We start from the raw sequence: 18,261 nt of genomic DNA on the forward strand, positions 1-18,261 counted from the left end.
GCTTGAAAAAATCATCGAAAAATTTAAGCCATCGTTCGTTATTTATTTTAAAAAAACTATAAACAAAAAAAGTTTATAAAAATTTATATAAACAATTAGATAAATAAAAACAGTTTTATATATATCCTGTTCGAATTGTACGACGTTTACGAATAAATTCTCTACCAAAAATCATTTCAAAATATACTTTTATGTAGAAATTAATACTTTTTATAAAAATTAAGTATTTTTATAATTCATATATATATACATATATATATATATGTAAAGAAAAAAAATAAGAATATATAGCCTGAAAAATAAGAATATATAGTGCAAGCAAATGTAAAATTACAATTCAACTTGAACACGTACCCAATATCGTACAGATAAGTGCCAAACGATGATAATTACCAATACCCCCACATTGCCAATCGTATCTACCACCGCGGGAAACGTGAGCGTATTTTTCTGTTAGTGGCACCGAGGCTGGCCTGTCGATAGCACGAGAGTTATTTCATCTATCAGCACTTTTCGGCTCGGATCGGTGAAGCCGATAAGCTTGACACGCATAGAATTTGATATCAAGAAAAGCTGTTAAGTGAACGTTTTATTGATACAACTGCCGCGTCGTTCATCGTGGAAGGAAGTTGTTTTCGACGATACAGATGTGTCTAATAAATTAATTTAGACGGCAGTTATTAACACCCGGTATGAATTTTCTCTATTGCGTCAGACTAATTTGTAATAAAAAAAAATGATCTGTCCGTTTCGAAGATAATTCGTACAACGATACAGAAATATTTGTTAGTAAAATGTCAATCTAATTATAAATTTGAACTGTCGATGACAAAACTTGGTGTGACGTGATCGAACTATTAAATATAATTGGATTTCAATTATCTTATTGAATTTTTCTTAATTCACGATTAAATGATAAACAATTATTGTGTGATTAAGAACAATCAGATAGAAAAAAATGTGAATGTGTCTTTTTGAGGACAGACGTATCTAGAGTGAAATATTTTACATCTATACCTCAACATATGATCAAAAATAAATTAATAACGCAACGAATGGAATTGTGACGTGCAAGAGGCAAGTATTTCCGGTTAAATTATGATGACGTGCAAGAGGCAAGTATTTCCGGTTAAATTATGCGTTTATGTGCGATTATATGCGCTTATCATTCGCCACGTGTAAAACATTTGCAGTTTTAAAAACGCGAAGATAAAAATGTTAGGTTTTGAGTTATTACATTTTTAGCGTTTTTTTTTTTTTTTTTTTTTAGCGATATAAAGTCGAAAGAATAAAATTCATTTGCGCTTTAAGAGCTTTGTTAATAATATTTATTTTCTATCTGATAATGTCACGACTTGACATAATCTGAATTTAAATATAATTAAAACTTACTAAATTGCTTGCGTAATACTTTACAAATTGCTCATGTATAAAAGCAAATGTAATATATTTTTCAAAATATGTAAGAATTTTATATATAATAATCTTTTTTTATCGTAATTTATTACTTAACACAAGAATAATCAATTTTAAATTTGAAAAAGCAGAAAAATTTTAAATCAATATTACTAAAATTATCAGAGAGATGATACAACATTTAAGCAAATATGATAATTGCGACTAATTAATTATAGTAGAAATATTTAGATGTAAAACAATAACTTAAATTTTAATCTTTTTTTTAAATATAGCGGATATTACAATCCAAATGAATCATTTGCTTCCGTTATCTAATGATAATAATGATGTTAATAAAAAGTAGATGATGATAAGAAAAAAAGAACGCAATTGTTCACTTAGTGAATTAAAGCATACAGATAAGTAATAGAGTAACGTGATCACACTCAAAAAGAAATTAACAATAACAAGATTTATTAAATTATTTCTAGTTGCTTAAAAAGTATTAAAACAGAATAAATAAAAGTATTTGGAAACGCTTATCATGGTTGTTAAAAAAAATTAAGATACAACGAGTGAACATGATAAAAGCAACAGACGATAAAAGATCATTATTTTGTAGATAAGAATATAGGAAATATAAAACTAGACAGAGTTATCAATTGTTTGCGAGCTAATTAACAGTTTTTTATGAAATTGTTAAATATTAATCGATAATATTAATTATTTAAAACGCTTCAAAGAGAGGAAACAAATGACTTTCAAAATTTTACAAATGCGAAAATGATTTTGGCAACAAGACGAGAACAATATTTTCAAACATAATACCATACATGATAATTGATGAACAGATATTTGAGCATTTATATTTATAATAATATTGTGTTGAAATGTCACTTACATTGTTATTGACACATGCTTAAAATGAACGATAATTTAAAGCACATGCACATTCTCGAGTCACATGTTGAATTATCATTGAATTTGCAGTGTTATAATATTACTAAACTGTTACTAAAATATATAGAAAATTTTACACACGTGTATACAAAAACATTCGTTCACTAATGTGAGCATGAAGACATTGCTGAATCATTATATTGACTCAGCATAAACAAATGTCATTATTCATAAAAAATAATTATTCTATATTCAAACTTTCATTTTAAAAACTTATTTTAATAAACTCATTTTAATAAACTTGTACATATAATTAATGATACTAAGCATTATATCAATATAAATTAATCAATATAAAAGAGAATACCTATAAATTATTACAAATAATATGAAAAAAAATCATAATCACTTTTCCTTGAATTGCATTAGCATCATATTACATTTTAAACTGTTATACTGTAAACTAATATTATTTTCAATTTACATAAAACATTATTTTAATTAATAAGACATTATTTTAATTTAATTAATAAGTATTATTTATAAAAAAATATATAGCAAATGCATATGATAAGCTTTCACGGTATTTTGAGTTTAAATTATTTTTTATTCAAGTAATTTTATATTGAATAATTTTCTCGGGACTCTTGACAAATTTTAGCTATATATAATAAATTAGCTATATATAATAAATTATATTTTTTTGTTTATTCTGCAAAATATAATTACAAAACAGAAATTTTCAAACATTAATTTCAATTCATGTTGAGCAAGATTGACTAAGCAAGTGTTAATATCGCTGCTCGACAGGAAAAATAAAATATTTTTCCTTGAGAATTACAATCGTACGTGCGAACGCTCGAAACAAAGAGCGCGAAGGTGGCCTTATTAATGGAAAGAGAATAGACTCATTAGATAAGATGCTCGCGCGCCGCATATACCTGCCTGTTGACACTGCTTGTCGCTACTCTGTGTTATCGGCTAGATAAGATTTCTGCATCTTTGTCGAACTTGAGGTATCAGTCGAATACGCGAATTCGTACGGTGCAGCTCCGTCGTCATAGCTGAAAATAAAAATCTGTATTTCACCGTATTTCTGCGAAATTATGCACGCGGAAGGTGCATAATTTTCCTTAATCTACCTTTTCGTTTTTCGGAGACGAAGCTTTTTAGTCTTCGGAGCATTTTTAATTCATCTTGAAGCACTTCGTACGTCAACCTGAAGGGTGAGTTTCGAAAAGTGTTAATAAATCTCGCTAAGCGAAACGTGCTTCTCGTCAGCAGGTTTGCTTTATTGAAAAATCAAAGTTAGGTTTCGAATTTTCGCACGGATACTTTTATCCGCGATCAATTATCTAATCAATCCACAGAAATGATGATCGTGTTTCTGATATCCTCTGAGAATGATAAATTTCAAGAGCGACTTGCATTCCGACTTTGATAATCGAAAAAAGCCAGCCAAGTGATAAGGTTTTTTCATTATTTCATCAGTGTCACGACGAGATCGTAAATATGTATTGGAATATTAGGTAACCTGATTATGCAATCTTGTAGGAATAATTGAAATATATATTCTTGCAACTAAAATATATAAATTATATATAATATTTAATATTTTTTCCTGAAGTTTTTTCTTATTTTTTTAGAAAGTTGTATCCATAATCTTGAATTTTTGTTAAAAAAGGCATGAGCGTTATTTATTTAGATGTAAAAATTATATTTATATTTTGAAAACTTATATGTAAAGCTTAATCTCGTCCTCTATTATCTTATTACTTTCTTTTTATAACTAATTAATATTCAAAAATTAATTTCAAAAATTATTATAGCAAAAATCTATTTTTTTTTTCAAAATAAATACTAATTATAGTAATTGCACAGTTACATTTTATCTTTCATTATTATACTTATATTTCCGTTTATCATGAATACAAAATAATTTGGATGATAAGCGCGATGAATGATGAACCGGAAATGATTAAAAAAAATAAATAACTACCTATCCTTCAAAGAAAACAAAACTGCGCGTAACAAATTCACACATGTTACCTTAAGAGATATTACAATTGTATATACGTATGCATGGGTGAAGTTAATTAACCTCGATAACGCTTGTCGAGACAGTTGATTAAACGCGTCTGTAATAAAGAGCCTATGTAATTGTTAAAACAATGTTGCCTTAATTGTCCGCGACTTAAAATATATGCTCAGACCTCTTTGCAAATACATATATCGAAAAAATATTGGGCAGTGTTTAACACGTGCTTTAATTGCTTGTTATCTTAACATTATAAATAACCCGTATTACGTTCGTATTACGTTCGTATTACGTTATAAGATGTTTGCGAGACATAAAAATGAATGTATCGTGTAAGGTAACGAAATATGAAACAGAAGACTAAATATTCGCTAAAGACTAAATATAGAAAGACGTTTTACAATCACTGTAAGATATGTAAAACTGTAAAGTACATAAAAAGGATATTTACATTTTAAAGAGTTTGACTTCTTAATTTGAATTCAGATTATATTCATATGCTTAATTCCTAATAAGTTTAGAAATGAAAATGAAATTTAACAAAAGCGTGAAACTAGTAATATTAAATAATTTAGTTAAACAACATTTTAATAAATATTAAAAAATAATCTAAATCAAATTTTTAAATGAATCGCGAATCCAAAGTTATCAAAAAATTTTAGACAAATCGAGAAAAAGCACTTGTGCCTCAAGATATTCTGGAAATCTACTTATTGTTAGAGCTGTTAAAATCCGGGTAATAATCGTTCGCAAACAATACGTTCGTTTAAAAGACATAATTTCTGATGACAAATGTTTTAAAGGTCAATCTTTAAAAATGATTATCGCTTATTCTTGTTACGAAATCGACTTTTCGCAACCGCGACGATCGCGCTTTTAAACATTGCCCGTGTATTTTCCGTCTGGAAACCGACACCGAGCGCGTATTGTGTAACAAATTACGATATCATGACATTTATTCTCAACGCTTCCGCAACTTGCACGACCTCGCAATTTTTACATAAACAAGTAAAAAAAAAACAAAGGAACTGTCGCATTATAATCGACCGTAGCTACATCGTGTCGAGGCGTGACTACAATTATCTCCGAGATTATTTCCGTGCTGTTAACAATGCATGATCGCTATATCAGGGAACAGAAAACGTCATTTCGTATTAAACATATGGTGCATTGGCGTGTAATCATTCGCCATTTTCGCTCTCGTTTTTCTCATCTTACATGTGTAATTTTTTTCCGGAAAAAATGTAATGAAATTGAATTTCACACATAATACATAAATATAAAAAGCTTATTACATATTGAAAATGCGAAAAAGTGCAAGTAAGTAATGACAATATCTTGCAAATAATAACTGAGCAAATAAAGAATATATTTGAATTACAATTAGAATGATTTTCATACAAAAGAAAAAAGTTTAGTCATTTATAAAATTATTCTGTATAGTAAAAATAATATCTCATATATTTAAATTGAATGCACACACAGACTAAATTTATAAGAGATTTAAAAACAATCGTTATTAGATTGATATTATTAAATTATTTCAAATGTAATAATATGAATATATTTGTACACATTTGTCTTACAAATGCGTCGACAAATAAATTTTATGATTATCAGTTAAATATATTTAAATTTATATTACTATTTTTTATATTTTTTATATTACTTTTTTATATTACTTTTTATAACTTTTTCTTATCGTACGTAATTCTCTTTTCTTCAGAAATTTTTTTATTTTAGATTTTTTTATTTTAGAAGCTGAAATACCTTTTTATTTTACATTACATAAAGAAGTTTTGATTACATAACATTTTAACATACATAAAAAAGTTTAATTGATTCATATATTATTATACAATATCAAAAATGCTAGATTTTCTTTATATTTTGTTTTTTTTACATAAACATAATTTATTCAGACTAATAATAATTATAATAAATCGCTTCGTTTATTATCATTATATAACTATTATGGTTGGATGCGCAATAAGATCTAATGCGGCTTAAATTCAATTATTTAACAGCAATCTAATCACGAAATGTTTTTGATATAATTTTATAGTTACATATTTTTTTATTACTCGTAATACTCTTATACTTGATATTAATCTATAGTTTTATAGTTGCATATTTTTTTATTACTCAATGGAAAAATATGGTAATAAGTTTATAAAAACTTTTTTGTAGAATATCAATTATTAATTAATTAATCACTGTGAAGTTTATCATGTATGTCGCAACGAATATATGTTTGGCAGACGCGCTATAATTAAGGTTTAGACAATTGTTTACCCGTTTGTGTTTAATCAAATATTGTTATCATGATCCTGATATAGTGTGTATGGCTCGACCTTGTATCTTATAAGGAGATCATGCATCATTGAAGAATTGTACGACGCTTCGCTCGAGAAGTTGTATAAAATTCTATTATAAAAAAATATCTATGCAATTTGCAAAAAAAATTTTACATAATGAATTTTACATTTGAATAATAATATTAATATTCTTCATTTTTATATAATAAAAGATTGCTTTGAAATCTTGTAAAAAGAAAATATATATATAATATTCGATAATTAATAAGTTATTTAATTAATCTTTTTGAGTGAATATTTCTTAAATTAATGGATTTTTAAATTATGTAAACAATTGGATAATATCAATTTTGGCAAAAATTTTATGAATAAAGGAAATTTATAACAAAATTTTCTCTTTAATTAATTTTATATCAAATATATTTTTATCTCTATTTTTTAAATATATATATTTTAACTCTTAAATTGTGAAAAAAATAATATGTTATGTTAATAAGAGAAAAGAGAATCAAATTCAATTTCATATTCTTCAATATGAAATAATAACTAACGGTATAATTATAATTTTTCAAATTTTACGAATAATGAAGGCTTTTAAAAAATATTAACTTGAAATTGTTGCGTTTTTTTTACATATTTTTTACATATTTTACATAATAAAGCGAACTCGCGCAATTCTCATCAAATATTATCAGAAAAATTAGAAGTAAATAGATACAATATCGCATGTACTTTGCGAAAAATTACAATAAAACTGACAATATATCGCTGAATCGCATCGCGATCAACAGCAACATGATGACGCGACGCGTGGCCTGAATTATCGAAATGCTTCACAAAAGATAAGCGCGAACCTTGTCACAGATCTTTTCTGAAAGAGTACTACTGCACAGAACAATGAATCGAGTTGTATGAGTTTTTGTTGGTAAAAAGAAGTATTATGTTGGTAAAGAATATAGAATGCCTATACTTGCTAAAATCGAAAATATTCTTATCATCACACAATGTGTCACACAATGTGTCACATAACTCGAAATGAGATACATATACAGAATATACACATATACATTATCTAATTTTATAAAACATGCTCTTAGATAAACAAATGAGCTGAAAATTCTCTTTCTCTCAAAGTATCTTGAAAAATTTTACATCACTTTGACACTGGTCTTTGTCAGATTGAACTTTTTAAATATATTTATTTTACGATTAACTGAAATATATGAAATAGATAATTTACTACTAAAATTAATTTAATCTATTTAAATACAAGGCGGTCTTTCTACTATAAATCTTAAAATTTTCTTTTTTATATATTCTTATTTATATATATTATTATACATAAAATATTACAAATAATTATAAGTCATTTCAAAATACTGAAAAATATCAAACATGATAATGCAAGTTATAAATTCATAATTATAATTGCAAACAGACTTTACATATATTACAGTATTTGTAATATGTACATTTTGAATTTTTTAACATCTTTATAGTGCTCTCAGAAAAATTGCTGTGAAATGAAAACTTTAAAGAGGAAGATAATCAAACTTCGTAAAGTCGAGAATATTCTCATCATGAGCATGTGCTAATGCATTATGACGTCAAGGTACAATACATCACGTGCACCAAACACCACCATTAGCATAAGCATGTGACTGGTGTGGAATCGATTCTCGCATCGAGAATGAATAGTCGCATGAAAACTGTGTATCACGAAAAATGAAATAGTCTGATGAACTCAATCCGAACGAATCGAAGTATTCGACAAAGAAATAGAATATTAATTATAAGTATCTCATAATATCAAGCGATATTGAAGAGTGAATTTTGTTAAATTCTTCTATGAAGAAATAAACGTGACGCGAAAAAGTGAGTGATTAAAATAATTCTTTTAGCATTTCTGTATATTTTTTATTCGCGTACAATTATAATCAATTCAATGAAACTTTAAAAGGTACACAATAATTAAAGAGATACTTTGATTCTAAAAATTATGCATAATTTTAAATTTAAGATAAGATTAAATTAGTCAAATTACATTATTCTACACATTATCTAAATACATTATTCTGAGTAATCTCTTTATTTGAGTAAATTAATTGTTCTGTAGACAAATGATTATTTTGCAAAAATTTGATTTTAAAAATAAATAGAGAAATTTTTTTCTACCTACAGAATTTATCAATAAGAATTACTTTTTAAAATTGACATATGACAATATAGATATGGCAATGCATTGATAACAAAGTATTAAGAAAAAGTTGATGTTCATTAAGTTCTTCTTCACACGATGTATCTATATTTTATAAAGATTCTTGTATATAATATTTTTTATAATTAATATCTGTAATATCACGAATTTTTTCCTTATGCGCTATATTTTTTATTTCTCTCTCTATCTCTATAATATAAATTTATAATATTTTTTCTTTCAAATTAAATGAAAAAAATGTCAAATTTTAATATTACTTATTAATAAATATTAAAAAAAAATATGTTTCTCTTTTTCAGGCGTCAAAAGGATTTGTTTTGGACATGCATTGGATGAAGATAACATGAAGTTTTCTTGCTTTCCAAAAAGCATCATTCCGGAAAAGCGTAGCATTAATGTTACCCTTCCGCCGGGCCACAAGGAATCTAATAATTTTGTAGGCGTTGTAAGTCCTATGTAATATATAAGCAAATCATTTAATTGTTGAAAAAATTTTTTGCATTTTTATAAAATTGCACGATAGATTTGTGGAGTTATGCTCTTTTAATTTAGAAGAATTCAAATGTATCAAATCAATTTCTAAATTTTGTAAAACATATAGAAAAACTAAATTATTATTGAAATTATTATTGAATTATTATGAAATTATAATTATAGATAAAATTTATAATTATAATTATAATTATAAAGTCAATTTTAATATAAAATATTTTAATTCAAATATAAATATTAATAAATTGATTAATCTCAAATTTTTATAGATATAATTAATAATTTAAAAAAATACTCTTAAGAAAATAAGTAGTTAAAAAAACGTAAACAATAAAAATTTGCTTTATTTATTTGTTACATCAAGCAATTCTTAAAGATTACGTTGTATCATTTTAATTTCTTCTATTAGATACCGTATAATCCAATATTCGGCACCCATACTCAGTATTCTACGCCAATTATAAATGGCAGCGGTCCACCATCATCCACATCATCCACACAGTCTACAATATCACCGTCGCCATCTCAGGCCAATAATCTCACGCATCAAGAACCATCCAGATTAGGAAATGCAACTGTTATCGAAAATAATGAACAGCACGTAAATAATCCAAGGGGTGGCGTCATTGGAAGAACGCCGACGCCACCCTCGGCGCCTACACCCGTATACGAAAAAGATGCCAGGTGATCACATAGAATATATTAGTAAATATTAATATAATAAATAATTGTAATTAATAGTATATTTTTATATAATTATTAGCAATTTTTTATATTATTTTTAGCAACTATAGTATTAAAAAAAGACAATGTTATAATTAAAAAGTAAATTTATAATTAAAATATTAATTATTTACTATATATCATGTAATTTTTTTAAAAAAATATACATATCTTTTAGTTAATTATTATTAACACACTTTTTGACAAAGGAAAACATAACTATTTCTGTTTTATTTATAGGAGTGCGAGACAAATTAAAAGAGCCATTTTGGAGAATGAATTTCTAGGTAATCTCGAAGAGAATCAAGTTGAAGCACTCGTCTCTGCAATGTATCCCAAACAAATTCTAGCTGATACTCTAGTCATCCGGGAAGGTGACATAGGTATACATTAATTTTTATATCATATAGTGATTGAAATAATATTATATATCACTAATATCTAACACACAGAGTTAAATATTAAATATTATTTAATGCTATATAATTGTTTGTTCGTAGGCTCACATTTATATGTATCCGCGGAGGGAGAGTTTGAAATTTACGAAGGAAGTAAATTTCAAAGACGCTTCGGGCCAGGAATTGCATTTGGAGAGCTCGCTCTATTGTATAATACAAAAAGGCTTCGTTCTATCAACGGTAAACAATAAAAAAATGTAATCAATATCTAAGTTATGAAACAAAATTTTTAAATAATATATGCGTGTGTGTGTGTGTGTGAAAATAATTGTAAAATTCATAATAAATATTAAGCATAGACATTCCTGTAAATCGTAATGCTGCTTCCTGAATTAAAATTTGTTCAATTTTATGTTATTTCAGTAAAGACAAATGGAAAAGTATGGGTGTTGGACAGATCAGTATTTCTCACTATAATGATGAGAACAGCCCAAGAACAATTGGAAAGCAATATCCGTTTTCTTCAACGCGTTTCCGTTCTTCAAAAACTGCCCGAACCCAAGGATCATGTGCTCGCGAAAATATCTGATCTTATAAGAATAGTAAGGAAATATTGAAAAGATGTTATTATATCACTGCTGAAAATTTCTCATTTATAATATAACTAATAAAAAAAAATTAAGAATATTATAATAATCTATTTATCTATTAATAATATTAATTATATTTATCTATTTATTATAATAATATCTCTCTTTAGGAATTTTTTCCGGCTGGAGCAAAAATATTGCGGCAAGGCGAAAAAGGTGAGAAATTTTATATGATCAGTGGTGGTAACGTACGTATCACTAAGGATACCGAATACGGAGGCGAAGAAGAACTCGTTGTTCTCGGCAAAGGAGATTATTTTGGTGAATTGGCTCTCTATGATGACGGGGGTGAACGACGTGCCAACGCAATTGCGCTTGCACCTGGTGTCGAATGTCTGACATTGGATAGAACGTGAGTCCGATTATTATACACGTAATTTATTTAAAACGTGCAACAATGTAGAATTTTTGTTTTACATTTACTTTATGCCAAAATGGGAGAATTGAAAAATTTAATTATTTTATGAATAATTAAATTTAGTTATTTTAATTATAAATGACAGAATTGCAAGCTCATAATAAAATTCTCTTATATTTACATTTATTTTAAGGAACAATTACGAATATCTTTTTGTTTTATTTACGAAAAAATATTCATATTTTAATTAATAAATAATGTGATTCAATAAGAGAGGGAATGTATTTTTTCTATCTATTGAAAATACAATAATATAATAATTCAAAAAATTGTCAGGTCATTCTTAAACTACCTGGGCAGTCTGGACGAAATTCGTAACAAGGACTGGTTAGCAGAGTATGAGCAGCAGAAGCGTTCATTAACTCCGAAAAAGTGGACTAATGAATATGCAAATTTGACCTTAGCCGATCTCGAGACGAGAGGAACGTTAGGAGTTGGTGGATTTGGTCGCGTCGAATTAGTTACGCTTAGATCTGATTCGAACAAAAGTTTCGCTTTGAAGAAACTCAAAAAGAAGGTCATGGTCGAGCAACAACAACAAGAGCATGTGCTAAACGAAAAACACATTATGCAGGCGTGCGATTCGCCATTCATATGCAAGTAAGTTGTAAAAAATTTGGTTTTTATATTTATTTTAATAAATTAAAATCAATCTATAATATGAAATAATCAAAATATTATTTTTGTTTGTGAAAAATACGCAATGTTTAGTTTATTAACATTAAAATAAATATAATATTTTGATCAATCTATGAAATATCAAATTTTTTAAAATTGAAAATAATTCTAAAAATTAATCTACTAATTTAGGCAAAGATTGAAAATAATTGTTTATCATAAAATTTACAATAAAGATATTTAAAGAAGTTGAAACATGATATTTCGCCCCAACAAATTCTAATAATTATATATAAGAATTTCTAAATAAAATCATTCTGAAATCTGATAGAAATTAATATAATTTTACATTTCAGGCTTTATCAGACATACAAGGATAATAAATACGTCTATTTCCTAATGGAAGTATGTCTCGGGGGAGATGTATGGACGACCCTGCAAAAGAGACGCTGCTTCGATGACGCTACCGCACAATTCATGGTCGGTTGCGTAGTGGAAGCTCTCGATCATCTCCATTCATTAAATATTGTTTATCGCGATCTTAAACCCGAAAATCTTATGCTGGACATGCGCGGTTACTTAAAGTTGGTGAGACACTCGATTATTAATTCGCTTAATTTCCAATTATAAAAGTATTATAGCAAAAGTAATATTAATAATTTAAATAAATTTATATATTAAATTATATTAAATATATTTATATATTAAATAATTTAAATTTTAAACAATTTGCAATAGGTGGACTTTGGCTTTAGTAAAAAAATTGGTCCGGCCAAATTATGGACGTTTGCCGGCACACCTGAATACGTCGCACCGGAAATTATTTTGAATAAAGGGCACGATAGGTAAAAGATTTAAGCTTATCTTTATGTTTACTATTTAACTATTTCTTTGCCTTCAGTTTTTAATATATTCTTAATATATTTTGAATATATATTTAATATATTTTGAATATATTTTGAATATATATTTAATATATTTTTAATGTATTTTTATTGCGTTTATTTTTCGATTTCGAAAGGGCGGTGGATTATTGGGCCCTCGGTATCTTAACGCACGAGCTTCTCATCGGTAAACCGCCTTTCCGAGGATCCGATCATATGACTACTTATAATAAAATCTTGAAAGGAATTGAGGTGATCGGTATACCAAGCATTGTTAATAAAAACGCTAATAATCTCATTAAGAAGCTACTTCGTTTAAGTCCCTCGGAACGATTAGGTTATCAACGAAACGGAATACAAGATATTCGCGATCACAAGTAAGTTCTTAAAAAAAAATGATTATAAGGTAGAAAAAAACAACATGTATATATAAACATTTAAAAAATATTTTATAAATTAATAAGTATGTATTTTTAATAGATGTTTTATATATATTTAAATAAAAATATTTATATATATAAAAATATTTTATAAAATTTTAAAAGAGAGATATTTCGTGTACATATAATAATCAGATTATATTAAGATAAGATAAGATTAAGTGAAAGGTTAAAGATAAATACAAAATGATAAATATAATTCCTATTTTTGTTCTTTTAACAGATGGTTTTCCGGATTCAACTGGCAAGCACTTCAAAGATTAGCTTTACCAGCTCCCATTGTACCAACGGTATGTTATCGTGATTTTACATCAACTTTTAGGGAATTATTCAAGCAACACGCATCGCTTTAATTTATTCTTATTATTTATAAGAAAAAATCTTGCATTAATATAAAAGTTTATTTTATTTATACGTTTTCAGGTGCGACATCAACTCGATACACGGAATTTCGAAAGATATCCACCAGATCGTGACATTCCACCAGATGAGTTTTCCGGTTGGGATATCGAATTTTAAGAATAAATGTTATCTCGATATAATAACTAAATAATAGATATAAAAATATAACACGATCTTTTGTTATAAAAAAAGTTTTCTTGATTTATTTTAATAATCAAAAAATATCAGTCTTTTATTAACTATCAAAAAATAATGTGATAAAAATACGAAAGTAATAATATCGATAGAATTTCAAAATATAAGAATAAGTTGTTACATAAACGAATTAACATTTCTAATTTGTCAATGATTTGCAATATCAATTATTAATTAGTTAATAAGTAGTAGTTACGTAGTATTTTCCGCGAAAAATTTTTACTTTGAATTTTGTGGGTTATATATATATATATATATATATATATATATATATATATATATATATAATTCACTTTTTATAAAACTATAAAATTTCTTCTCTCTACAATTATTTTTAAAACTTGTTAAAAGTAATTAAAACACAAAAAATATTGCGCTAATTAAAATAATATTGCTAATTTATACTTATACAATTATTAAGTTTTTCAGTTCTTATACATGTATAATATAAGGCAATTAATTTATAAAGAATAAAAGAAAATTATGCATATACGATAACGTAAAAAATTATATTTTCGTAAATAATTATTGAGATTCCGATGTACCTTGCACATAATTAAAGATGAATATACGTATTCTTCTAACGCGATACTCTGTTTTATACAGAAAAATCAATAATACGATATTACGTGTGTGTGAATATACATATGTATATGTGTGATGTGCTGATTATATCCTTTCTAATCATAACAATAATTTTAAGTTATAAACATGATTGGAATTTTATTAACGTGTTTGATCACATGAAGCACATAATCGTAAAATAATAATGTTACATTTTGAAATAAACAATTTTATAATTATTATCTGTATGCATGTTTTCTCCTCTTTTTAAATTGTAATTTCTGAATATATCTTTCCTTAATAATTTTTTAAATATTTTTTATATTTCCTAAATATTTTTTATATTTCCTAAATATTTTTTAATATTGATAAAATAGATAAAATTTAATATGTAGTTTTATTCATTTGTACAGTATACATCAAACATTAAACTTATGCACATAATGATTACTATAAAACACTAATCAATATAAATATAATAACAATATAAATATATAATAATAATGTTATTATATGTTATATGTTTTTTATCTTACATTTTTTGCTTATTTTATTTTTTTACTGATTAAATATTATTATATGTTTTATTTAAAATAGATTTATATATTTGCAAATTTAATTTTTATTAATTTTTAAATAAAAGATTATCTCCTGATATATAAGAAATTTTGATAAATATCTATAGGATTATGAGGAATGAATTTGTATTGAATAATTTCTGTGATTAGGATGCCAATATAATTATAATATTATCTGTACATATTAAAGCATAATAAGATAAGCTCAAATAATTTTTATCGTTTTATATTTTTATTATTCTGTATATATATATATATATATATATATATATATATATATATAAGTAGTAGGATTATTAATTATCTTTTTCTTTACTTCAATATTGACATAAACGATAATTAATTAAAAATGTTCTCGAAACGTTAGTGTATATGTTTATAAATATTTAAACATTAAAACGAGAGAAAGAGAGAATTTATAAATGTTATTTATGTAATTTACTTTCCCATGTAATTTACAGTAATAACTGTATGATGTTCCTGTATGATTTATATCAATGGTAATGATGACTAAAAATATAATAAATCAGGAAATACTTCTCACTGTTTTTAAAACAATATTATTTATAAGCCAAGTAAAAAATAAAACAATAATATAAACAGTCCCTCCCCCTTCCGCGAACATTTAACGGCTATAGTAATTGCAATATAAAATGTATATAATAAATAATTTTATAATAAATATTTATAAAAAATAATTATATAATAAATAATGTATTGTTTACCTCGCTGTCGATGAAAAAAATCATTATTCCTCAAGATCCGAACTAAATTTACCCTGAAAAAAATTCAGAAATTTAAAACAATTAATAGAAGTTTATTATTTGGTAAAGTCGCAAGTTTTTGAAATGAAGGTTATATACATACTCATAATATCGATCCGTGTGACTTGATGATGGTTGCAATGATGTGATTCCATGCGGTCGTGGATACGAAGTACAGGAGCTTCATTTTTACGCACTTTTCTTAAACTTTACACAAGAAAATTCACTTTTGCACGCACTTATTTTATAAATTAAACGAAACAAGACGTAGTACATCTCATCGCGTCCCGGAAACTGCGTCATTACTACGTTAAACTTTTGGCGCGCGTGATCTGGTGCCTCCCTCTCGCGTCACCCAGAATATTTAATGTCATAGATGTATTTTCCGATATTCTTAATATAATTAAAATTTATTCAAACATTAAATAAAGCGATCTGCCATTAATTTTATGATTTTCACGATGCCTTCTTTAAATTTTTCACACTAGAAACGAAACGAAACGTCCCAAAAATTACATCGCATTCCTTGCCTTAATTTTCAACATGAACTAATCCCATTTGATTTATAAACATACTTCTTAATATACACAAACTTGATATTCAAGAGCGTATAAAATTGCAATTTGACGTTAATCTTACGGCTTAGAATCCTTGCGATGCTATCTTTAAACTTCTTTAAACACACGAAACGAAGGGAAGTGTAACATAATTTTGCACGTCGTCGACTACGTCATTATGACGTTGCTCCTTGACACACGATCTGATATCGTCACAGAATATACTCAATGTTGTAGATACACTTCTCGATAATGCTACCAAAATTTATCCCTGAGCGATAAGTAAAGACAGTAACCTGTTATTAATTTCGCGATATCTTGTTTAAACTTTTCGTATTAGAAACAACACGTCTCGGAAATGGTATTATGACTTATCTAGTTTCATACAATATTCAATTATATTCTAAACGCACTTCCCGATATTTTCAATATAATCAAAATTTATTCAAGAACGATACGAAATTTGAAAATTTGCCATTAATTATTTATGGTTTACAATTCTTGCGATATCTTCTTTGAACTTTTTACACCGAAACAAAACGAAACGAAATGACTCACGCACTTGACTCACAACCATCAACTTTTCAACATATTTTAAATATATTAAATTAATAAAAATTTCGAAAATAAATATATAAATATATTATGAGCATTACTGACCCCGCTCACTGACATCTAACTGAATTCAATAACATTCATATCGCTCTAATTAAACGATAAGATATAATTATTTGTATTAAATTAATTTTTTACTATGGGTTGTTTTTTGGCGCGAAATATAGCGTTACCACAGAATATTTAATATTATAGATAGGCACTTTCGATATTCTTGTTTAACGTGACCAACATTTACGTTATTAAACGCGATAAGCTATCTTTTTGGCCGCGTGTTCTATATATAATATTTTGTCACGTCTTTGAGTGAATTGATGACACGTGTTACCTTTATTATGTAAACAAAGCGATCGAGCTTTATTTCCGAGAATTTCCTTCTCTCACGCATGCCATCTCTTCATCGTATTGTCAACATAATTCTCGCTTATTGTTAGTATCATTTCGACTATCGCGAGAATTAGACGGAAATTCTTTCGATTTTTACACGGACACACTATTCACATGATTTATAATATTGAAAGTAAGAAATTATTTAATAAATATCACAACGAATTTAGTAATAGTAGAAATTATAATATATTACATTCTTATATCAATATTATATAATACATTCATTTTATATTCGAGACACATATATTAATCATCCGTTTATGTTCGATATTTATTAATGTCATTATTCAATATATTTTATAATCTGTCACAAAAAGTCTTAATATAAATTTGTTTATGTCATATGCATATTTAATGCGTATATTCAATTTTTAAATATCTGCATCATTATTCTTGTTCAAAAAACGATAACAATTTTATCGATATAACAATTTTTTAAATAATAATTTCTTTTTATTGTAAGATAATATTGCTATTTTTCCGATAATTAACAGTCATGAAGCGTGAATATTCAGAGATGAAAAATGCGCGTGAAATATGTCTTAACGCTATGAATTCTAGAAACTTTTTATTGACCAATGAGAATAAAGGAATCTTTATTCCGATTAGTCAATTCTAACATGTAGCATTGTAAGCGAAAATTGCAGCCTAAATATAACATCGTAAAAACTATATTTAAACCGTATTAAGCAGTATCTCTT

At 26.3% G+C, this 18,261-nt stretch overlaps 1 protein-coding gene across 5 annotated transcripts; it reads left to right on the forward strand.

Annotated features, from left to right (window-relative positions):
* Positions 1-446: 446 nt before the first annotated feature.
* Positions 447-14,090, forward strand: LOC105251077 (cGMP-dependent protein kinase, isozyme 1-like). 5 transcript variants are annotated; one of them, XM_011257594.3, is made up of 14 exons: positions 3,313-3,524; positions 8,154-8,529; positions 9,172-9,317; positions 9,774-10,048; positions 10,328-10,470; positions 10,588-10,725; positions 10,909-11,087; positions 11,246-11,487; positions 11,830-12,153; positions 12,528-12,759; positions 12,910-13,016; positions 13,193-13,432; positions 13,719-13,785; positions 13,919-14,090. In XM_011257594.3, the coding sequence occupies exons 3-14, from the start codon at positions 9,216-9,218 to the stop codon at positions 14,012-14,014; spliced, it is 2,145 nt and encodes a 714-aa protein (XP_011255896.1). In that variant the 5' UTR covers positions 3,313-3,524; positions 8,154-8,529; positions 9,172-9,215; the 3' UTR covers positions 14,015-14,090. The 5 variants fall into 5 exon arrangements, with proteins under 5 accessions (XP_011255894.1, XP_011255899.1, XP_025268815.1 ...); XM_011257592.3 differs by lacking the exons at positions 3,313-3,524; positions 8,154-8,529 and adding an exon at positions 447-1,077; XM_011257597.3 differs by lacking the exons at positions 3,313-3,524; positions 8,154-8,529 and adding an exon at positions 447-690.
* Positions 14,091-18,261: the final 4,171 nt, after the last annotated feature.

Source organism: Camponotus floridanus, unplaced genomic scaffold (genome assembly GCF_003227725.1).
Source record: "Camponotus floridanus strain SB8 unplaced genomic scaffold, Cflo_v7.5 scaffold6, whole genome shotgun sequence".
In the NCBI taxonomy this organism is placed as follows: Eukaryota; Metazoa; Arthropoda; class Insecta; order Hymenoptera; family Formicidae; genus Camponotus; species Camponotus floridanus.